The following is a 16,024-nucleotide window of genomic DNA, read 5'->3' on the forward strand; positions in this document are numbered from 1 at the left end:
GGTAAAAAGCCACAGGTACGCAGGTATTACCACAAGCAGAGATGTGACTGGGCATCTAACTCCCCCAGTCTGAGTACACCTGTATTACAACAGTAGAAAACTCAGAAAGGTGAGTGACCAAAACTCAAAAATATCCAGAGATTTAATACAAAAGAGAGTAACCCAGTCCAGATGCTGGATTCACTGGAATCCAGATTATAAGAAAGTCTTTTCAGTGTCATAAAATTAGAACTTTCAGGTATCATTTTGACCTCCAATATAGTGACAGAAGTAGCTGCCCACCAATCACTTCTGGAAAAGGAAGTCTACCTTACAGTACAGGAGGATGCTATGCTCCACATCAACTGTCACATGACAGGCTGCCTCACTTGACACAAAGCTTGATCCTTTGGGTACACTAACACATCATCTTAGGTTCATAGGTAGGTACTAGGCTATCGGCCCGAGGACCTATGTAAGCCTAGCCAACAAGGTTCCCTGACGTACGCCACTCAAGAAAGTTATTTTCCTGTACCACTATCGAGCAGACACACAGAAGTGATCCCCGGGGTGTATTTCCTATTTTCCATCCACTCATCAAGATTTTTCTTGAAGAGTGCTAATGAAAAACTTTGCTTGACATAGATGGGTAGCCTGTTCCAGAGTATGGAAAGTCTCTGGGACAGGAATCTATCCCTCCAGCATGTCCTGTTTATTGTGGTGACAAGGTTTAGGTCCCTAGACCGTGCAGCTTGGAGGGATTGGGATTTCTTTAGGTGTAGCATGTCCAACAGCTCTGGGTTTGACATAGCTTTATATGTTAGGCAGAGATCACCTCGGAGTAGGCGATATGCTACGGAGTAAAGCTGGAGTTTTTTGAGACTGTCAGTGTAGGGCATCTGTTTGAGGCCAGTAATCCTCTTTGTGAGATACTTCTGTGGCCCTTCCAGCTGCTGCAGATGTGAGGTACATTCCAAAAGGGGCATTGTACTCTATAATGGGTCTAATGAGTGTCGAGTAGAGGGGAACAATGACCTCTTTTTCCTGGATGAGAACCTTTTTATGATGAGGTGTGCCACGTAGAAGGCCTTCCTGACTACTGTGGCAATGTGACAAAGGACAGGCTACTGTTCACCTAGGTCCCAAGGTCTCTGATTACACATTCTGTGTTAAGTACACTGCTGTCTATGTAGTAGTTCATGGGTACAGAGTTTTTACCAAAGGGAATGACAATGCACTTTTTGGCATTGAGCCCGACACCATCTACTTCCTGTACAGAGTTTTAAAGGAAGTGTCATCATTTTTTTTTTTTTTTTTTTTTTTTTTGTGTGTGCTCCACATTTATTTTTATGTTTAGAAGGCTTGGACCAGGATAGAGAAAAAGATTAAGCAATATCTGGAAAAATGAGGTAGAAACAGAAGCCCTTTGCACTAAACGCTTGCAAACAAACACGAAGTAAAAGTGAGCATTTTGGGAGCGTATCCGACACCACAATAACACTTACTGGAAGGTTTTCAAAAACTACTGCAAATATCATCACCAAAACTTTACATAATGTTAGCGAAAGATAATTTCTGAACTGCTGTGAGACAGTGGCCCAGAGGAATAAGCAACTAACTACACAAAATTAACCTGTCAAACATTTCAACAGCAAAAAGGAGCAAAGTTTGGTCGCTCTGCTTCTTTTTTATAGGTGGACTCTGTAGTAACCATAGCATGAGCTTGCAACCAAGTGTCAAATTTTAGCTTGCCAGAAAAAAAATCTGACCAAGGGACAGAGCTTCACCTTTTGCTTTATCCTTATGAAATGATTTCTTTTGTATCAATGATCCTTACAATCAACATCAAAATAGTACAAGATTAAGCAGAAAAATCAAACCGAGTAAGAACAACCATTTCAAGCAAAAGAGCAAGAAAAAAAAACAGTCTTACACCATTAGATTCACTTACAAATGATCCGTCTGCCAGTGTATTTAATTTTCCTGGCAGGAAATGAGCTTGTAAGTGCACTTGGTAGCTCAAGGTTGTGTTCCACAATGCCATGGCTAGTCTGCAGAGGGGATAAGAATGTGTACCCCCCTGCTTGTTTATGTACCACATAACAGTGGTATTGTCAGTATTTACCATTAGTTGTCCTGGAAGAATGTGGTCCTTGAAGGCTGTCAGAGCATTCTGTACAGCTAACATTTCTTTTTGATTGATATGCAGGTGCATTTGACTTGGGTTCCATTTGCCCTGAATGCACTTCCCTGCCAGGTGAGCCCCTCATGCATAGTCTGATGCATCTGTTAGGGTTTGGGCGGCAGGGGGTGGTGTGAAAGGTAGTCCCTTGTTTTGGTGCAGGCCTCTGCCCACCAAAGGAACTCTAGGTGTAGGCAAGGTATGATAGGAATCATTACTTCTAGATCCTGAGAATGTTGACACCATAGGCTTTTTAGATACCACTGTAGTTTCCTCATATGCAGTCTTGCATATGGAATTAGAAGAATGCAGAAGGCCATGAACCCCAATGCTTGCAATATTTGTCTTGCAGATAGCAGGATTTTTGTGGACACTTGTTTGAAGTAGGCTGTTAAATGAATTTGTTTCTCTGGCGTGAGGTAAGCCATCTGGGAAGTTGTATTCAAGCTTGCTCCCAGGAATATAATTTGTTGACAGGGTACCAGGTGTGATTTATTTTCATTTACGGTGTACCCCAGACAAGTTAAAACCCTTTGAACAAAGGCCAGATGATCCAAAAGTATGCCCTGGCTTTCTGCCTGAATTAGACAATCGTCCAGGTATGGGTATATTTGAATATTTCTTTGCCTGCAAAATGCAATAACTGGAGCTAGGCACTTTGTGAATACCCTGGGCACAGTAGATAAGCCAAAGGGCAGTGCAGAGAAGTGATAGTGCGTGTAGCCTGCTTTGAAGCGTAGGTATCTTCTGCAAGATTCCCTGATTGGGATGTGTAGGTATGCTTCTTTTAAATCTAGTGTTGCCAACCAGGCATCTTTGCCTAGCATAGGAAGCAATTGGTGAAGAGTCAGCATCTTAAATTTTGGAATCTCCAAAAAGGTGTTTAAAGTAGACAGGTCCAGGATAGGGCACCATGAATTGTCTTTTCGGGGTACCAGGAAAAGTCTCGAGTAGAAACCTTGTCCCTTTTCCTCTTCTGGCACCAGATGAATAGCCCCCATATGCTTAAGAAAGTACTTGTATCTGGGCCTCTGCCCACCGATTTGGGGGCAAGTCCGGCCACACGCTTGGTGTTGGCAACGTGTGGAAGTGAAATCTGTATCCTTGGGACACTATTTAAAACCCATTTGTCCTGGGTAATGAGTTCCCAATTCTCTGCATAAAGCGCAATCTTTCCCCCCAAAGGGGCAGTCAGTTGACAAGTGCTTGGAAATTTTAAAAGGAAGTCATTGAGACAGTTTACCATAGGGAGAGTCTTATTACTCCCAGATTTGGAAGTGTAGGCCCCCCACTGCTTAGTCCTATGTGTCCCCTGGGACTGAAACCTGGGGTTTTTGCTGTGTCTGGGTTTGGATTGAGGAGACCTGGAAGAGGCTGGAAAGGACCAATTTTTAGAGGGTCAGTGCCTACTAAATCTAGGCGGCTGAACTTGTAAGAAATCTTTGCATAGATTTAGCTTCACCTTCCATCTTTTTAAGAACTTTCTCAGCCTTGTTGCCAAACAGGCGGTCCTGATTTAAGGGAGCATGCAATAATTTAGCTTTAACATGATCAGGCAAAGAGTGCTCGTTAAGCCAAGCATGCTTTCTGAGCATAGACCCAGTAACAGCAGCCCTGCAAGAGGCCTCTAATGAATCAAAATCACATTGCAAAGTATGTTTTCCAACTTGTTCAGCAGAATGCATTAAATCCTGTAAGTCTTTATTTTCCACACAGTCAGGAATCATAATTTTCTGTTTAAGCAGTCTAATAACATGTTGCTGATAATTTAACATATGAAACTGGCAATTTAAAGCCCTAATGGCCACGGTTGCAGAAGTGTAAACCTTCTTATCCCATCTATCCAGCGCCCTGGAATCTCTATCAGAAGGGGTATGAATTTTAGCAGTAGAAGCCTTAATACCCTTGGGCCCCTGTGAAATAGTCTCTGGATCTGCAATAGGATTTTTTAAAAAGGAACTTGTGGGACTCAGGGACCCTGTAGTATCTGTCCGGTTTTCTGGGAGCAGGAGGCAAGGAATCAGGGGCCAAACTAGATTCCATAAAAGCATCATTAACAATGTCTAGTACAGGAGGAATAGCTAAAGGCCTATGCTGAGGTAGGAGAAGGAAATCCCTAAGCCTCTTTTTTGAATGAGAAATGCTCCCTTAGAGTATGTAAGGTTTCCCCAAAAGAAAAATCCTCAGGAGGGGAAGCAGAGGGAATGGAGTCCTCTGCATCAGAATCTTCATAAGTAGATAAGGGCAAATCCAGATCATGAGAAAAAACAGAATCCTGATCAGAAGATCCATAATCAACTTCAGTCCTAGGCCTCTTAGAAAGGGGGGGGGGGTTGGCTACCCCTGATTAGGGTTATTAGATCTTCAGCCATTCTTACCATTTGTTTTTTAGGCATAGAGGCCTGAGCACGTGGTCTGGGCATTGGTTTTTTAGGCACGGTTTGAGATTTAGCCCTAAGTAAAGAAGGAGGCGTCTGTTTAATATGCAAGTCCATAGGCCTGAATACACCCTCAGAAGCCGGTGCCTGCACAGTAGCTCCGGACCCATCCAAGGTAGTGACATCCACGGGTTCCATAGTTGAAGCATCTCACAGCATACCGGCCTCCAAATGGGTCTCAGTAGAGGCCTGTGAATCAGAAGTAGTGGGTATCAGGGGCTGCGAAAGCACGTCACTGAGTACTGGCGACTGGCTTAGGAGAAGTGTCTTCGGCAGTTTTGGACCTCAGCAGCCTGTCTCTGTCTTTATCTTTGCGTTTTTTCAGAATCCCGGTAGTCGGATGACTAACAGACGACATTTCTGGATAATTAAACCAAGAACCAAAATATTTAGAGGCGAAAATATACTGAAGATGGACAGTGCGCTGATTAAATAAAACACAAAACCGACAGCAAGGTACGTCATTGGTCAGGGCCTAGGCAAGGAATACATTAAGAATGAAAATCTTTATGAGGTATTTGCTTTCCACAAATAATGCAATTATTAACTTTTACTGACATTGGTAAGGAGCAAGAAAAAGTTTCCCCAATGGGGTACTTAGCTTTAGTTGAAGACTTCGGTTCTGAAACTCGAAAATGAAAATTTCAGGAGTCGGCCAACTGGCACTTGCGAACTCCTTCTGCTTCGGGCACCGCACGGCAAGAAAGACTGATGTAATGGCATCGGCTGCATGTTTTATACCCCTGACGACCTGACGTCATGGAAGAAGGGACAGCAACCGACGCAGGACCCAAGACTTTGTTAATCAGGCCGACTAAGGGCTACCTGCAAGCAGATAACCCAAATGTAATGACTGCAACAGTGAAACACGAAGAACATCTGTAGGTAAGGTATAAGGAAAAAAATAATCTCCTGCAACAAGATAAGCACCATCCCTAACAAGACTCTCTCCTCCATGACATGCAGAAAGGGAAAAGTGGGGCACTAAGGAGTATAGCACAAGGGTTAGTAACGGGAACGATGAAAATTAAGAACTGCATGTAAAAAACAAAAAGCTCAAAGTTCTCGGACACTTTTGCTTTCTTTATTTGGCTCTTTTTCATGGAATATATTTGGTATCGCTGTTGGTCATCTAAACACATAGTGAGACATACCAGCAATTCTCCTATTAAGTTATGTTTAGTGGTCAGGGCACATAACTGTGACATTAAAATTATCATCTCCTTCTACACAATGAGTTTCATACAAAAATTGCAAAAAAAAATTTTTTTTTTGCATCACCGCTTACTCAGCTACATTAATATATGGATTAAGGTTAAATAACATTTCTGCAAAAATGAACTTTGTATAGCTACTTTTGACAAGTGTTTCAAGTAGGACAAAGTAAAACCCAGTTGATCTTAGAAACATCACTTACATTAACTTTGAAGGGCTGAAGAGTGTTGTCCAAGAGAAGAACATTACAAACCACCTCTGTATGCTGCCTGTCTCGTGCCAACTCTGATGCTCGTACATTGTAGGTTCTGCCAGCAGGCAATCGAAAGCGTGCGGTCATCACTGTCCGCACGAGGTCTGTCAAAAACAACAAAAAGAACATTGACTATCATTTCAATTATGAAAAACTTGGCTATAAATCTCAAAATGACAAATGATCCAGTACAACATATCTATGTGCAAAGAAAATTGCCTAGCAAAACATATACACTGGCGAAAAAAAATAACTGCTGCATATTTACAATGCATGTTAAAAGTCAGAATGAATTATAAGATCTCCAAAATAACCTGAATTGTTACAGAGAGTACAAAATATGGTTTCCTAAATCAGTATTAATCAGTAAGGAACTGCACCACTGCACAGTTTTTTTCCTAGCCATTCCTTTAGTCTTGGACAGTGTACAATCACGGTACTGCTTTAAGGTCTGGGAAAAGTACAATTGTGCAAGAAAAACTTGTAAAAGTAGATGTTTCAGTGATCACTGCTACAGTAGCCTTATCTACATAGGTTATATTCTGCCAAGGATATGGTAACCAGTCAGCTTCTAAAGCTTCAGGGCATCATCCATGTGCCCAAACTGTCACGAAGTTCAAGCTGAGCTGACTAAAACACATGTTGGTGCACAAAGTCCTTCAGACTTTGTCAGCAGAGAGAGGAAGGCTAAGCTCTAAATGGCCACTGCTAGGAACAACAAGAAATAAATCTCCATACCCTTATATAAAAATGCACCAAAAAATAAGGGGGATGGAAAGAGGGAGGGAGCACTGCTGCTGCAGTGAACATTTACTATTAATGACAAGTTTAACGTACACAGCTACATTACATTTATCATATTGATCACTGCTGCAGTAGCCTTAGTTACATGCCTAGATTACCACAACTAACTACATTTGGGAGGTGGAAGCAGAACAGTCCAGTAACACCCTGAAATTAGCAAAGCTTGATCTGAACCTAAAGAAGGAATCGAGCTTGTACTGCTTTGTAAAAGTATGTACAGAGGACCTAATAACAGCTTCTAAACTACTTCTGGAATCCAACCCTTTCCAAAACACCACAGAGGTACAGTGGAGCTTGACCCTGCATGGAATAGATTTGTTACATTGAGTATAACAAAACAGTAGCAGCCTTAGATAACCATTTCAAAATGGCCTGTACGAGCAAAAGGTTGTCCCTTCTTACCTTCGCAAGAAATTAACAACTTATTCAAAGATCTGAAAGATTTAGTGCTGTCAAAATAGTACCAGAGTTGTCTGTGGACATTCAAGGTATGGAATATCCTTTCTACATCATTTTTAGGTTCATGAAAGAAAATAGGATGATTAATACCTTGGCTTAAAGTAAACTCTGATATCACTTTAGGCATCAAAGAAGGATTAGTTCTCAAAGAAACCCTGCACCTACAGAAAATGAGACCGGGCTAACTCACCATAACAGCTTGCAACTCAGACACCCTTCTTGCATAGGTCAGAGCAATGAGTAGAATTGTTTTCCTTGTCAAGAACCTCAATTCAGTCAAATCAGCTTGTCCAAATGAAGCAAGTGTTAGTTTCGCTATTACAAAGTTAAGATCCCACGGAGTGGCCATCTGTTTTCTTGAAGGCCTACTATGCAAATCCATTTCAAGAATAGTTTGACATGAGGATGCACTGAAAGAAGAGGATCCACGGGCAGATATGGTGAAATGGCCGATAAATTAACCCTGACACAGGAATAAGAAAGGCCATGTACAGTAACTCACACAAGTATTGTAGAACCAGAGAACAGCTAGTTCTGAATGGGTGTTGGTTATGTTGTTGGCACCAACTAGAAACCTTTTCCATTTGCTAAACTAGAATTTTCTAGTAGCAGGCTTTCTTGCCTCCATTAGTGCCTGCTGCATGTCTTCAGTAAACAGGTGCCTAAAAGGAATTAATGCACCATCATCCAGGCAGTCAGTGGAAGATGATTGACATCAGGTTGCATCAAACACCCATTCTTTTGTGAGTAGATCCAGTGTGTGAGGAAGCTTGTGGTAAATGCCTCCAGTTATTTCCAAAGGGGAGAACCACGGTCACCTGGGCCACAAGGGAGTCAACACAATGATTTGCTTAATATTTATTTATATTTAGAGAATGGGCTTTCTGTACATCAGCACCCTGACTGGAGAATGAGCGTTCCCCAGCAGGGTAATGTACAAGTAATACCTGCTTAAAAACAAGTCCGCCACTTCACAGCAGCATATCAAGCTGCCGTGGAGCTCAGGCAGGGGAAAAAAAAAAAAAAAAAAAACCACTTAACGGCCATTATTTTACACTCGCTAAGCAACAATTCTGCTTTTTAGCAAGTGTATAAAAAAAAAAAAAAGTTAAAATAAAACAAAAATGTGTGTGTGCGTGGAGACTGGCTGAGCAATTACTTAACACTCGCTAAGTAGCACTGCTGCTGTTTAGTAAGTGTAAAATAAAGTGCGTCTGTGTGTGCCTGTCTGGGTGCGCGAGTGCATGAGAGAGAGTATGTGAATGTGAGAGAGAGACATGACTGAAAATAAATGAATCAGAAAAAAGTGCGTGGGTGTGTTTATATTGTTGTCTGCATGTGAGTGAATGTGCGCATGAAAGCGTGTGTGTGTGTGTGTGTGTGTGTGAGAGAGAGAGAGAGAGAAAGTGAAGAGAGTGAGAGAAATCGAGCAAATCCTGGCAGCATCACATAAGAGCTTTGTGTACCTCTCGACCATACCTCTCGGCACAAGAAATCTGGACAGAGACATGAATAATGAGGAAACAAAAGGCTACAAATAGGGACGGATTTTAAATATTGCTCTTATAAACTTAGAAAGTTGCTAGAACAACAGGGTTTTCATCAGCATGGACTTTTCTGACGCAGAGATGTGTGGGTGGGTGTGAGAGAGATGACTACTGTCAGCAGCAGAAGTAAAGACGTTTGTATACCTCTACACCTTTCAGCTGAAGAAATCTGGATAAAGCCTAAAAGGGGGGAACAAAAGCTCTAAAATACAAACAGGTTTTAAATTATTGTTCTTATAAAATTACAAAAGTTGCTTAAGTAAAGGATTTATGTTAGCATGACTTTTCTGAATGAAATAGAAGTCTGAAGCTCAAATGCATGTCACTTACTAATTTCAATCTCCAATGACTGCCAAGCAAAAGATTTAGGAGTAAGGGATGAAAAAAATAAAGTAAATACCTCATTATTTTTTTAAATGTTATAATTTGGATGTAAAATGCTTCCTCCAACACCATTAACCTACACTACAGCAAGTTTGAAACAATAGGCAGAGGAACTATTTTACAAAAACTTCTCAAAAGCCAACTACAATGTCCTAAGGGAGGGTTTCAGCAGCTTCACTCCACCGCCCCCCTCAGATGATGCAGACAACTATGCTGAAAAGTATGCCAGTGCAGTATACAAAAAGCACCTGTACAACTGCATAGACTTGGCCAAACCCAACACAACTAAAATCTGCTTCTCAAGGAAACACAAATCTATTTGGTGGACATCCTCTATCAACAGGCTTTACAACAAAAGGAAGAAACTGTTGTCCAAGGGTAAAAAGGAACAAATTCCAAATCGGAAAAACTCCCTCCCCCCTGCCTCAATAAGCAAATTAGATCACTACTGAAAACCTCCAAAGCTAATTATGAGTTGAAACTAGCCTCCAAAACAAAGGTGAAAACCACAAGTCCTTCCTTCAGTTACGTTAGGAACCCCCATGTCAAAGCCAAAGTTTGTTCCGAACCAGTACTTAATGGTATCACTTACACTGATCCTGCTGACTTATCCAACCTACTGGATGATAGGTTCACCACAAACTTCACCACCTTATCGCCCCCGAAAGGCCCAGTTGACATCCTGATGCTTGTTCCACACCAGATAATCTAGAATAAAAGGAGCGGAGGGCAGATGAATGTCTGTCCCCTTGGACTGGCTCCAGGAGCAGAATCTTTTGCATTTTCCAGCGTAAGATTTTCTGGTGCTGGGCCTTCTGGCTTCTGTGATGATGTCAGGGAGGTCAGCCAGATAATCTAGAATAAGAGGAATGGAGGAAAGATGAATGTCCATGCTGAGAGCCTGAAGGTCTGGGTGCAGCATTGTCCCGTCCCCCCTGGGGTAGCAGGGGAGATATCAGAGGTAGCTGCCATGGAGACTGGAGAGAGAGCATATAAAATGTAAAAATATAAAGCCAAACACGGTCAAGAACAAGCAAAAAAAAAAATGCATTTAATAGATAAGGCACCTTTCGTTCATACCATATAATGAACTTCTTCAGATAAAACCCAAAACCAAATAATTTCTTTATATAGAAGCAAATAAATCACATGACCATTCATCCCAATCCCTCCATTACTAACGCATACTAGATTAATAAACATTTATCATATATCATGAAATATGTATTATAATATAATTTAGCATAATAAAAACTTTATAAAATTATATCTATTAATAAAACCATATCTATTAATAAATATTATCTAAGAATTTCATCGCATTCTCCATTTTTCACTCAGTATACCCTACAGCCACAATTCACATTAAAAATATTTAGCAAATGTTTAAAGAAATTTAAAAAACATTTTTTTTAAAATTTTTACATTAATTACTGTATCTTTCATCTCGATAGATTCCTCAGTTTTAATAAGGCCTGAGGGTTCTTTCTTTAAAGAGTAGGCCTCCTTAGGTTAGGTTCCTATCACCTCACACAGTATCACATTATAGGATTCTGTAGAGGATTTATGTGTCAAGCCCTGAGCCACCGTCCAGGTTTCTGGGGGGCAGGGAAGAATGTCAGGGCAAGGCTGGATTCTTTGTAAACATCGGAAATCCGCTGATTCCCACTGAAGTGTTCCCCGAGGGTGTGGAGGGTTTCCCCAAAGGAAAAGTCCTCCGGAGGTGATGCAGAAGGAATAGATTCTTCTGCATCCGAGTATTCATAAACAGTAAGATTTTCCTCTTCAAAAACAGAGTCAGATCCCTCTGAGTCTAAATCCGACTGAATGTCTGGAGAAGTTACCCTTCTCCTTTTAGCTAGAGTGGCCCAATTACCCCAGATGAAAGTGATGAGATCCTCCGCCGTTTTATTCATTCTAGTTTGAGGATGGAGTGGAGTAGTGGAATGGAGAGTTTTTTCTGTTTTCTTTGGAGTGGGTCTAAGTCTGGCCTGAAAGGAATCCCTCGGTGCAGTCGGTGTGTTAGTCAGAAGAGAGGGCGTAGGCCTTGAAGTGAAATCCAAAGTGCGAGCGGTATCCTCGGACACCAGTACTTGATTAGCATCTCCGGACACAGAGGGCGAGACAGCCGAAGGCTCATCAGAAGATGCAGACATCTGCGGCATACAGGACTCCAAAATGGTCTCAGTAAAGGAGGCCTGTAAAGTAATCGAGTCGGGCATCGGGGCTGTGAAAGCACTTCACTGAATTCCGAACTGACGACCCATTTAGCAGTGGTGTCGTCGGAAGGCTTGGCCTTATGTGGTCTGTCTCTATCCTTATCTTTACATTTTTTTCGGAAGGTTTGCCGACTGATGGATGCCATACCAGTAATCGGAGCTGGAAGACTAAAATAACAGACTACAAAACAGAGCTCTCAACGAATAGTTCTAGCATTAAAGATGGAACACAACCGACAGCGGGTTATGTCATGATCTGGGCCTAAGCAAGTAATGCAGTAAGAATGGAAGTCTCGGTGTGCCATTTGCTTTCCACAGAAGAGACCGTTATTAACTTGTTCAAACATTGGTTAGTGCACGAAAAAGGAAGGATCCCCAATGGGGTACTTAGCTTTAGAAGTTTTCAGCTGAAGTTCAAAATCTGGGAATGGCTGAGTGACACTGTTGTAAATTGCTTCTGCTACGGGCTCCACGGCAAGAAAGACTGAGGTAATGGCATCGCCTGCTCTCCTTTATAGCTCGGATGACCTGACGTCACCCAGTAAGTGACAGCAGCCAACGCACAAAACCTTGACTCTGGTATTCAGACTGAGGGCTACCACAGCATGGATAACCCAATGATGAAGACTGCAGCAGTGAGAAACAAAGAACATCCCCCAATCTAGTTTTCATTCGTGTGGGTCTACTCAGCTCGTCTGCCACACAGTTTTGCTTTGAACAAATGTAAGATGCATGCAGGGTGAGACTGTGCAATGATGCTATATGCCAAGCTATTGTGGCTAGTCTGCAAAGGGCATATGACCTGGTTCCCCCTTGCTTGTCGATGTACCGCATGAATGTGACATTATCTGCAAAAACTTGAAGAGGTCCCATGGACCAAAGATGGTTCAAGGAGTAGAGTGCCATGATCAGGGCAAGCATCTCCTTGATATTTATGTGCTAGAGTCTATCCTTGGTGTCGCACACCACCTGCACTTTATCCCTCCTGAAACTCCTTCCCAAGCAAAGTCCAGAGTGTCTGTGATGACAGACTGGTTTGGAGCAGGGAGGGAGTTGTATTTAAGGATCTCTGTTGTCTACACCAAAACATCTCTCTTCTAACAGTATTAAAGGCGAGTGTGTTGAGTGTAATTGTGGGTATATGGGGAAGTAGAGATGAAGAAATAGCATTCTAAAAAAAGCAACCCTTTGTGCCATGTTTCTTAAGTTAGATTAAGTTATACTAAACTTGTGTGTGTCTAACTGGGAACTGAACAATGTATACTTTTATTATAGATGTGTGTGGGAGTATGTTATAATAAACAAGTAATCTCCGTGGTATCCTCGAAGTCTCAAAACAGCCCACTAAAGTGTAGTGGGTCCAAAAACAAAACAGTTTAAGAAACTTCTCTGTGTGGAAGATTTTCAGTCCGTATATTTCTAGTTAATCACTGTATATTAATCAGATCAGACAATAGTAGTAGAAGTAGCGAACTTAAACTCGTCTTAAGTCAAAACCAAACAAAACAAAAAATAATGATAGAAAATATATAATTGTGCAGCATTACTAAGTATTCAAAAGTAATCCTAGCAAGGCAGGCAGTCTGTTTCCAGTCGAAAATCCTTTATTAAGTACACAGACAAGTGATCCAAGTAAAACAAAAATAGAGTAATCTTCATTTGGCAATCAAAATATATATATAAATATATACATATACATTTTGCATGTAAAAATCAATTTCTATTTTCATAACCTATTGTTAACAAAGATCGCTTTCTTCCTTCTAGACTTCTTCAGGTCTGTGTACAAGAACCCTAAAAACAATCTATAAAAATATATATAATTGTATAATTAGTTGGTATTGTTATTACACATCATTTTGAAAAAAGAACCATAAAAAAATAAAAGAAAAAATGTATGCATGATGATGGAAACAAAATATACACTTAAATTTCAACTGATTTAAAATGGTATTTAAAACCAATTTGCAGAATAAAATAAAATACAATTAGTCATGTAAACAATGTGGCAATTTACTAAGTTCCAGTGCACTTTAATTGAACAGTAGTAGTTTAGTCTAGGCTTCCTAAAAGAGTTCAGCTTTAATTGCCACATGAGTTAATGTTTCTCCAGAATATTCGGGATGTCTCCTTCAAGATCACCCATGGCTATGCGATCCAGGATCTGGTACTTAAAACCTGTGTGTCTTTTATGAAGAGAAAGGCGTTTGGCTAGTGCATTATTTTTACATCCATTGCGGATTTCTGACAGATGACATGAAATCCTACGCTTGGGTTTATTTACAGTCTTGCCCACATAGAATGCATCACATCCACTGCACTGTGCCCTGTAAATTACTTTTGTAGTGTTACAGTCACCCCCTGCACTGGTTTTAATGATCTTGTTTAAATAAGGGCAATAAAAACTATCACCTTGCTGTATAAATATACAAAATGTACAATTAGTTTCACATCTTTTAGTGCTTTTCTCACATGGTCTAGGTTTAAATTCAAGAAAACTTCTAATGTTCCTGGCCTTCCTATAAACAAATGATGGGGCTTCACCTAAAATGTTAATCAGAAAAGGGTTTCCTGTGACAATGTCACAGTTTTCTTCAATAACATTTTTGATACTGTGATAATCCAAAGTGTATGTCAGGATGCAGCTATTTTTGCATTTGTTATTCTCTGTGGAATTAAACATTTTTCTACTGGGGAGGTTGAGTGAAGGTGCTTCAGTCCTTTTCAGTTCTATAATGGGTTCCAGGATGTTTTTTTTAACATCTGACTTTCATAGCCTCTCACCAGAAAAATCATTCTGTAAGTTGTTCAGGTTTCTCAAAAATGGTTCCATCTCTGTGGTAATTCTAGCTAATCTATAGCCTTGGGACTTCACTACATTATACTTGGTTTTTGTAGGATGTAGACTTTTACTGTGGAGTAATAAGTTAACCCTCGTTGGTTTTCTGAATAGATCAGTGGTGATTCTGTTATTGTCGGTGTCCTTGGAAATCTGCATATCTAAGAAAGTTGTTGAACTACAGTTATGGGAAGAGGTAAATTTCAGGAAAGGGGTTGTCTGACTGAGGTAAGTGATAAAATCTCCAAGCTGCAAGGTGTCACCTTCCCACACAATAAAGATGTCATTAATAAAACGTAAATAGCATGTGATATGTTGAATGTAGTATGTGTTGTTTAACACAAAGTCCTCCTCCCATTTGCCCAGGGCTATGTTAGCTATGCTGGGAGCCATGGCGGTCCCCATTACTATACCAGTTTTTTGTTTGTAGTGTTTGCCACTGAAAGTATAGAAACTGAAGTCCAGTACAAGATTAATGAGCTTGCTTAACCTTTGCAGTTGTGCCTGTGTACCCTGATTATGTTTCTTAAAAGACTCTATAGCTGCTGTTATACAGTAATTGTGAAGGAGCACTGTGTACAAGGATTCCACATCAATAGTTAATAAAATACGGTCAGCTTCCACTGTAATGTTTTTTTATTTTCTTCAAACAATCCATTGAATCTCTTATGTATGACTTATTCTTTTCTGCTAGAGGTTTCAGCAAGTAATAAAGGTAAATGGCTGTGGCTTCAGTAAGGAAAACTTCACTTGTTACCACCGGTCTGTAAAGTGGGTCTTCTCTGTTCTTGTGTGGCTTTGGTATTCCAAAAAAGTAAGGTAAACGTGGGCATGGGCTCCATAAATAATTATAAAGATTTTCAGTGATACGTTTTTCTTCCCATAATGTGGTGAGATTAGTGTTCCACAAATCATATGCTCTTTTTGTCATCCATGGTAAATAAGTCATAAAATCGGTTATCCTCCAGCATGTTCTCTATCTTTTGGTTGTAGCTAGTGGTATCACAGGTTCATAGGTAGGCACTAGGCTATCGACCCAAGGGCCAACAAGGTTCACTGGCTTACGCCACCCAAGAAAGTTATTTTCCTGTGCCACTGTCGAGCAGAGACAAAGAAGTGATCCCCAGGGTGTATTTCCTATTTCCCATCCACTCAAGATTTTTCTTGAAGAGTGCTAATGAAGAACTTTGCTTGACATAGATGGTTAGCCTGTTCCAGAGTATGGGAAGTCTCTGGGATAGGAATCTATCCCTCCAGCATGTCCTGTTTATTGTGGTGACAAGGTTTAGGTCCCTAGAGCATGTAGAGCTTGGAAGGATTGGGATTTCTTTAGGTGTAGCATGTCCAACAGCTCTGGGTTTGACATAGCTTTATATGTTAGGCAGAGATCACCTCTAAGTAGGCGATATGCTACGGAGTAAAGCTGGAGTTTTTTGAGGTGGTCAGTGTAGGGCATTTGTTTGAGTCCAGTAATCATCTTTGTGAGGTACTTCTATGGCCTTTCCAGCTGCTGCAGATGTCTTGTGACGTACATTCCAAAAGGGGCGTTGTACTCTATAGTGGGTCTAATGAGTGTCGAGTAGAGGGGAAGGATGACCTCTTTTTTTCCTGGATGAGAACCCTTTTATGAGGAGGTGTGCCACGTAGGACTTCCTGACTACTGTGGTGATGTGACTATCAAAGCAGGGACTACTGTTCACCTGGG

General features: G+C 40.9%; 1 protein-coding gene across 1 annotated transcript in view; it reads right to left on the reverse strand.

Moving 5' to 3' along the window:
- PTPN4 (protein tyrosine phosphatase non-receptor type 4) overlaps positions 1–6,178 on the reverse strand; it is a 3,248,454-nt gene extending 3,242,276 nt beyond the window's left edge. The window contains exon 1 of the mRNA XM_044060734.1: positions 6,017–6,178. Within this exon, the coding sequence (XP_043916669.1) occupies positions 6,017–6,154 (138 nt within the window). The 5' untranslated portion in view covers positions 6,155–6,178. The remainder of the gene's footprint in view (positions 1–6,016) is intronic.
- Positions 6,179–16,024: the final 9,846 nt, after the last annotated feature.

This window comes from Protopterus annectens, chromosome 2.part0 (genome assembly GCF_019279795.1).
Source record: "Protopterus annectens isolate FY-2018-M chromosome 2.part0, PAN1.0, whole genome shotgun sequence".
Lineage (NCBI taxonomy): Eukaryota > Metazoa > Chordata > Ceratodontiformes > Protopteridae > Protopterus > Protopterus annectens.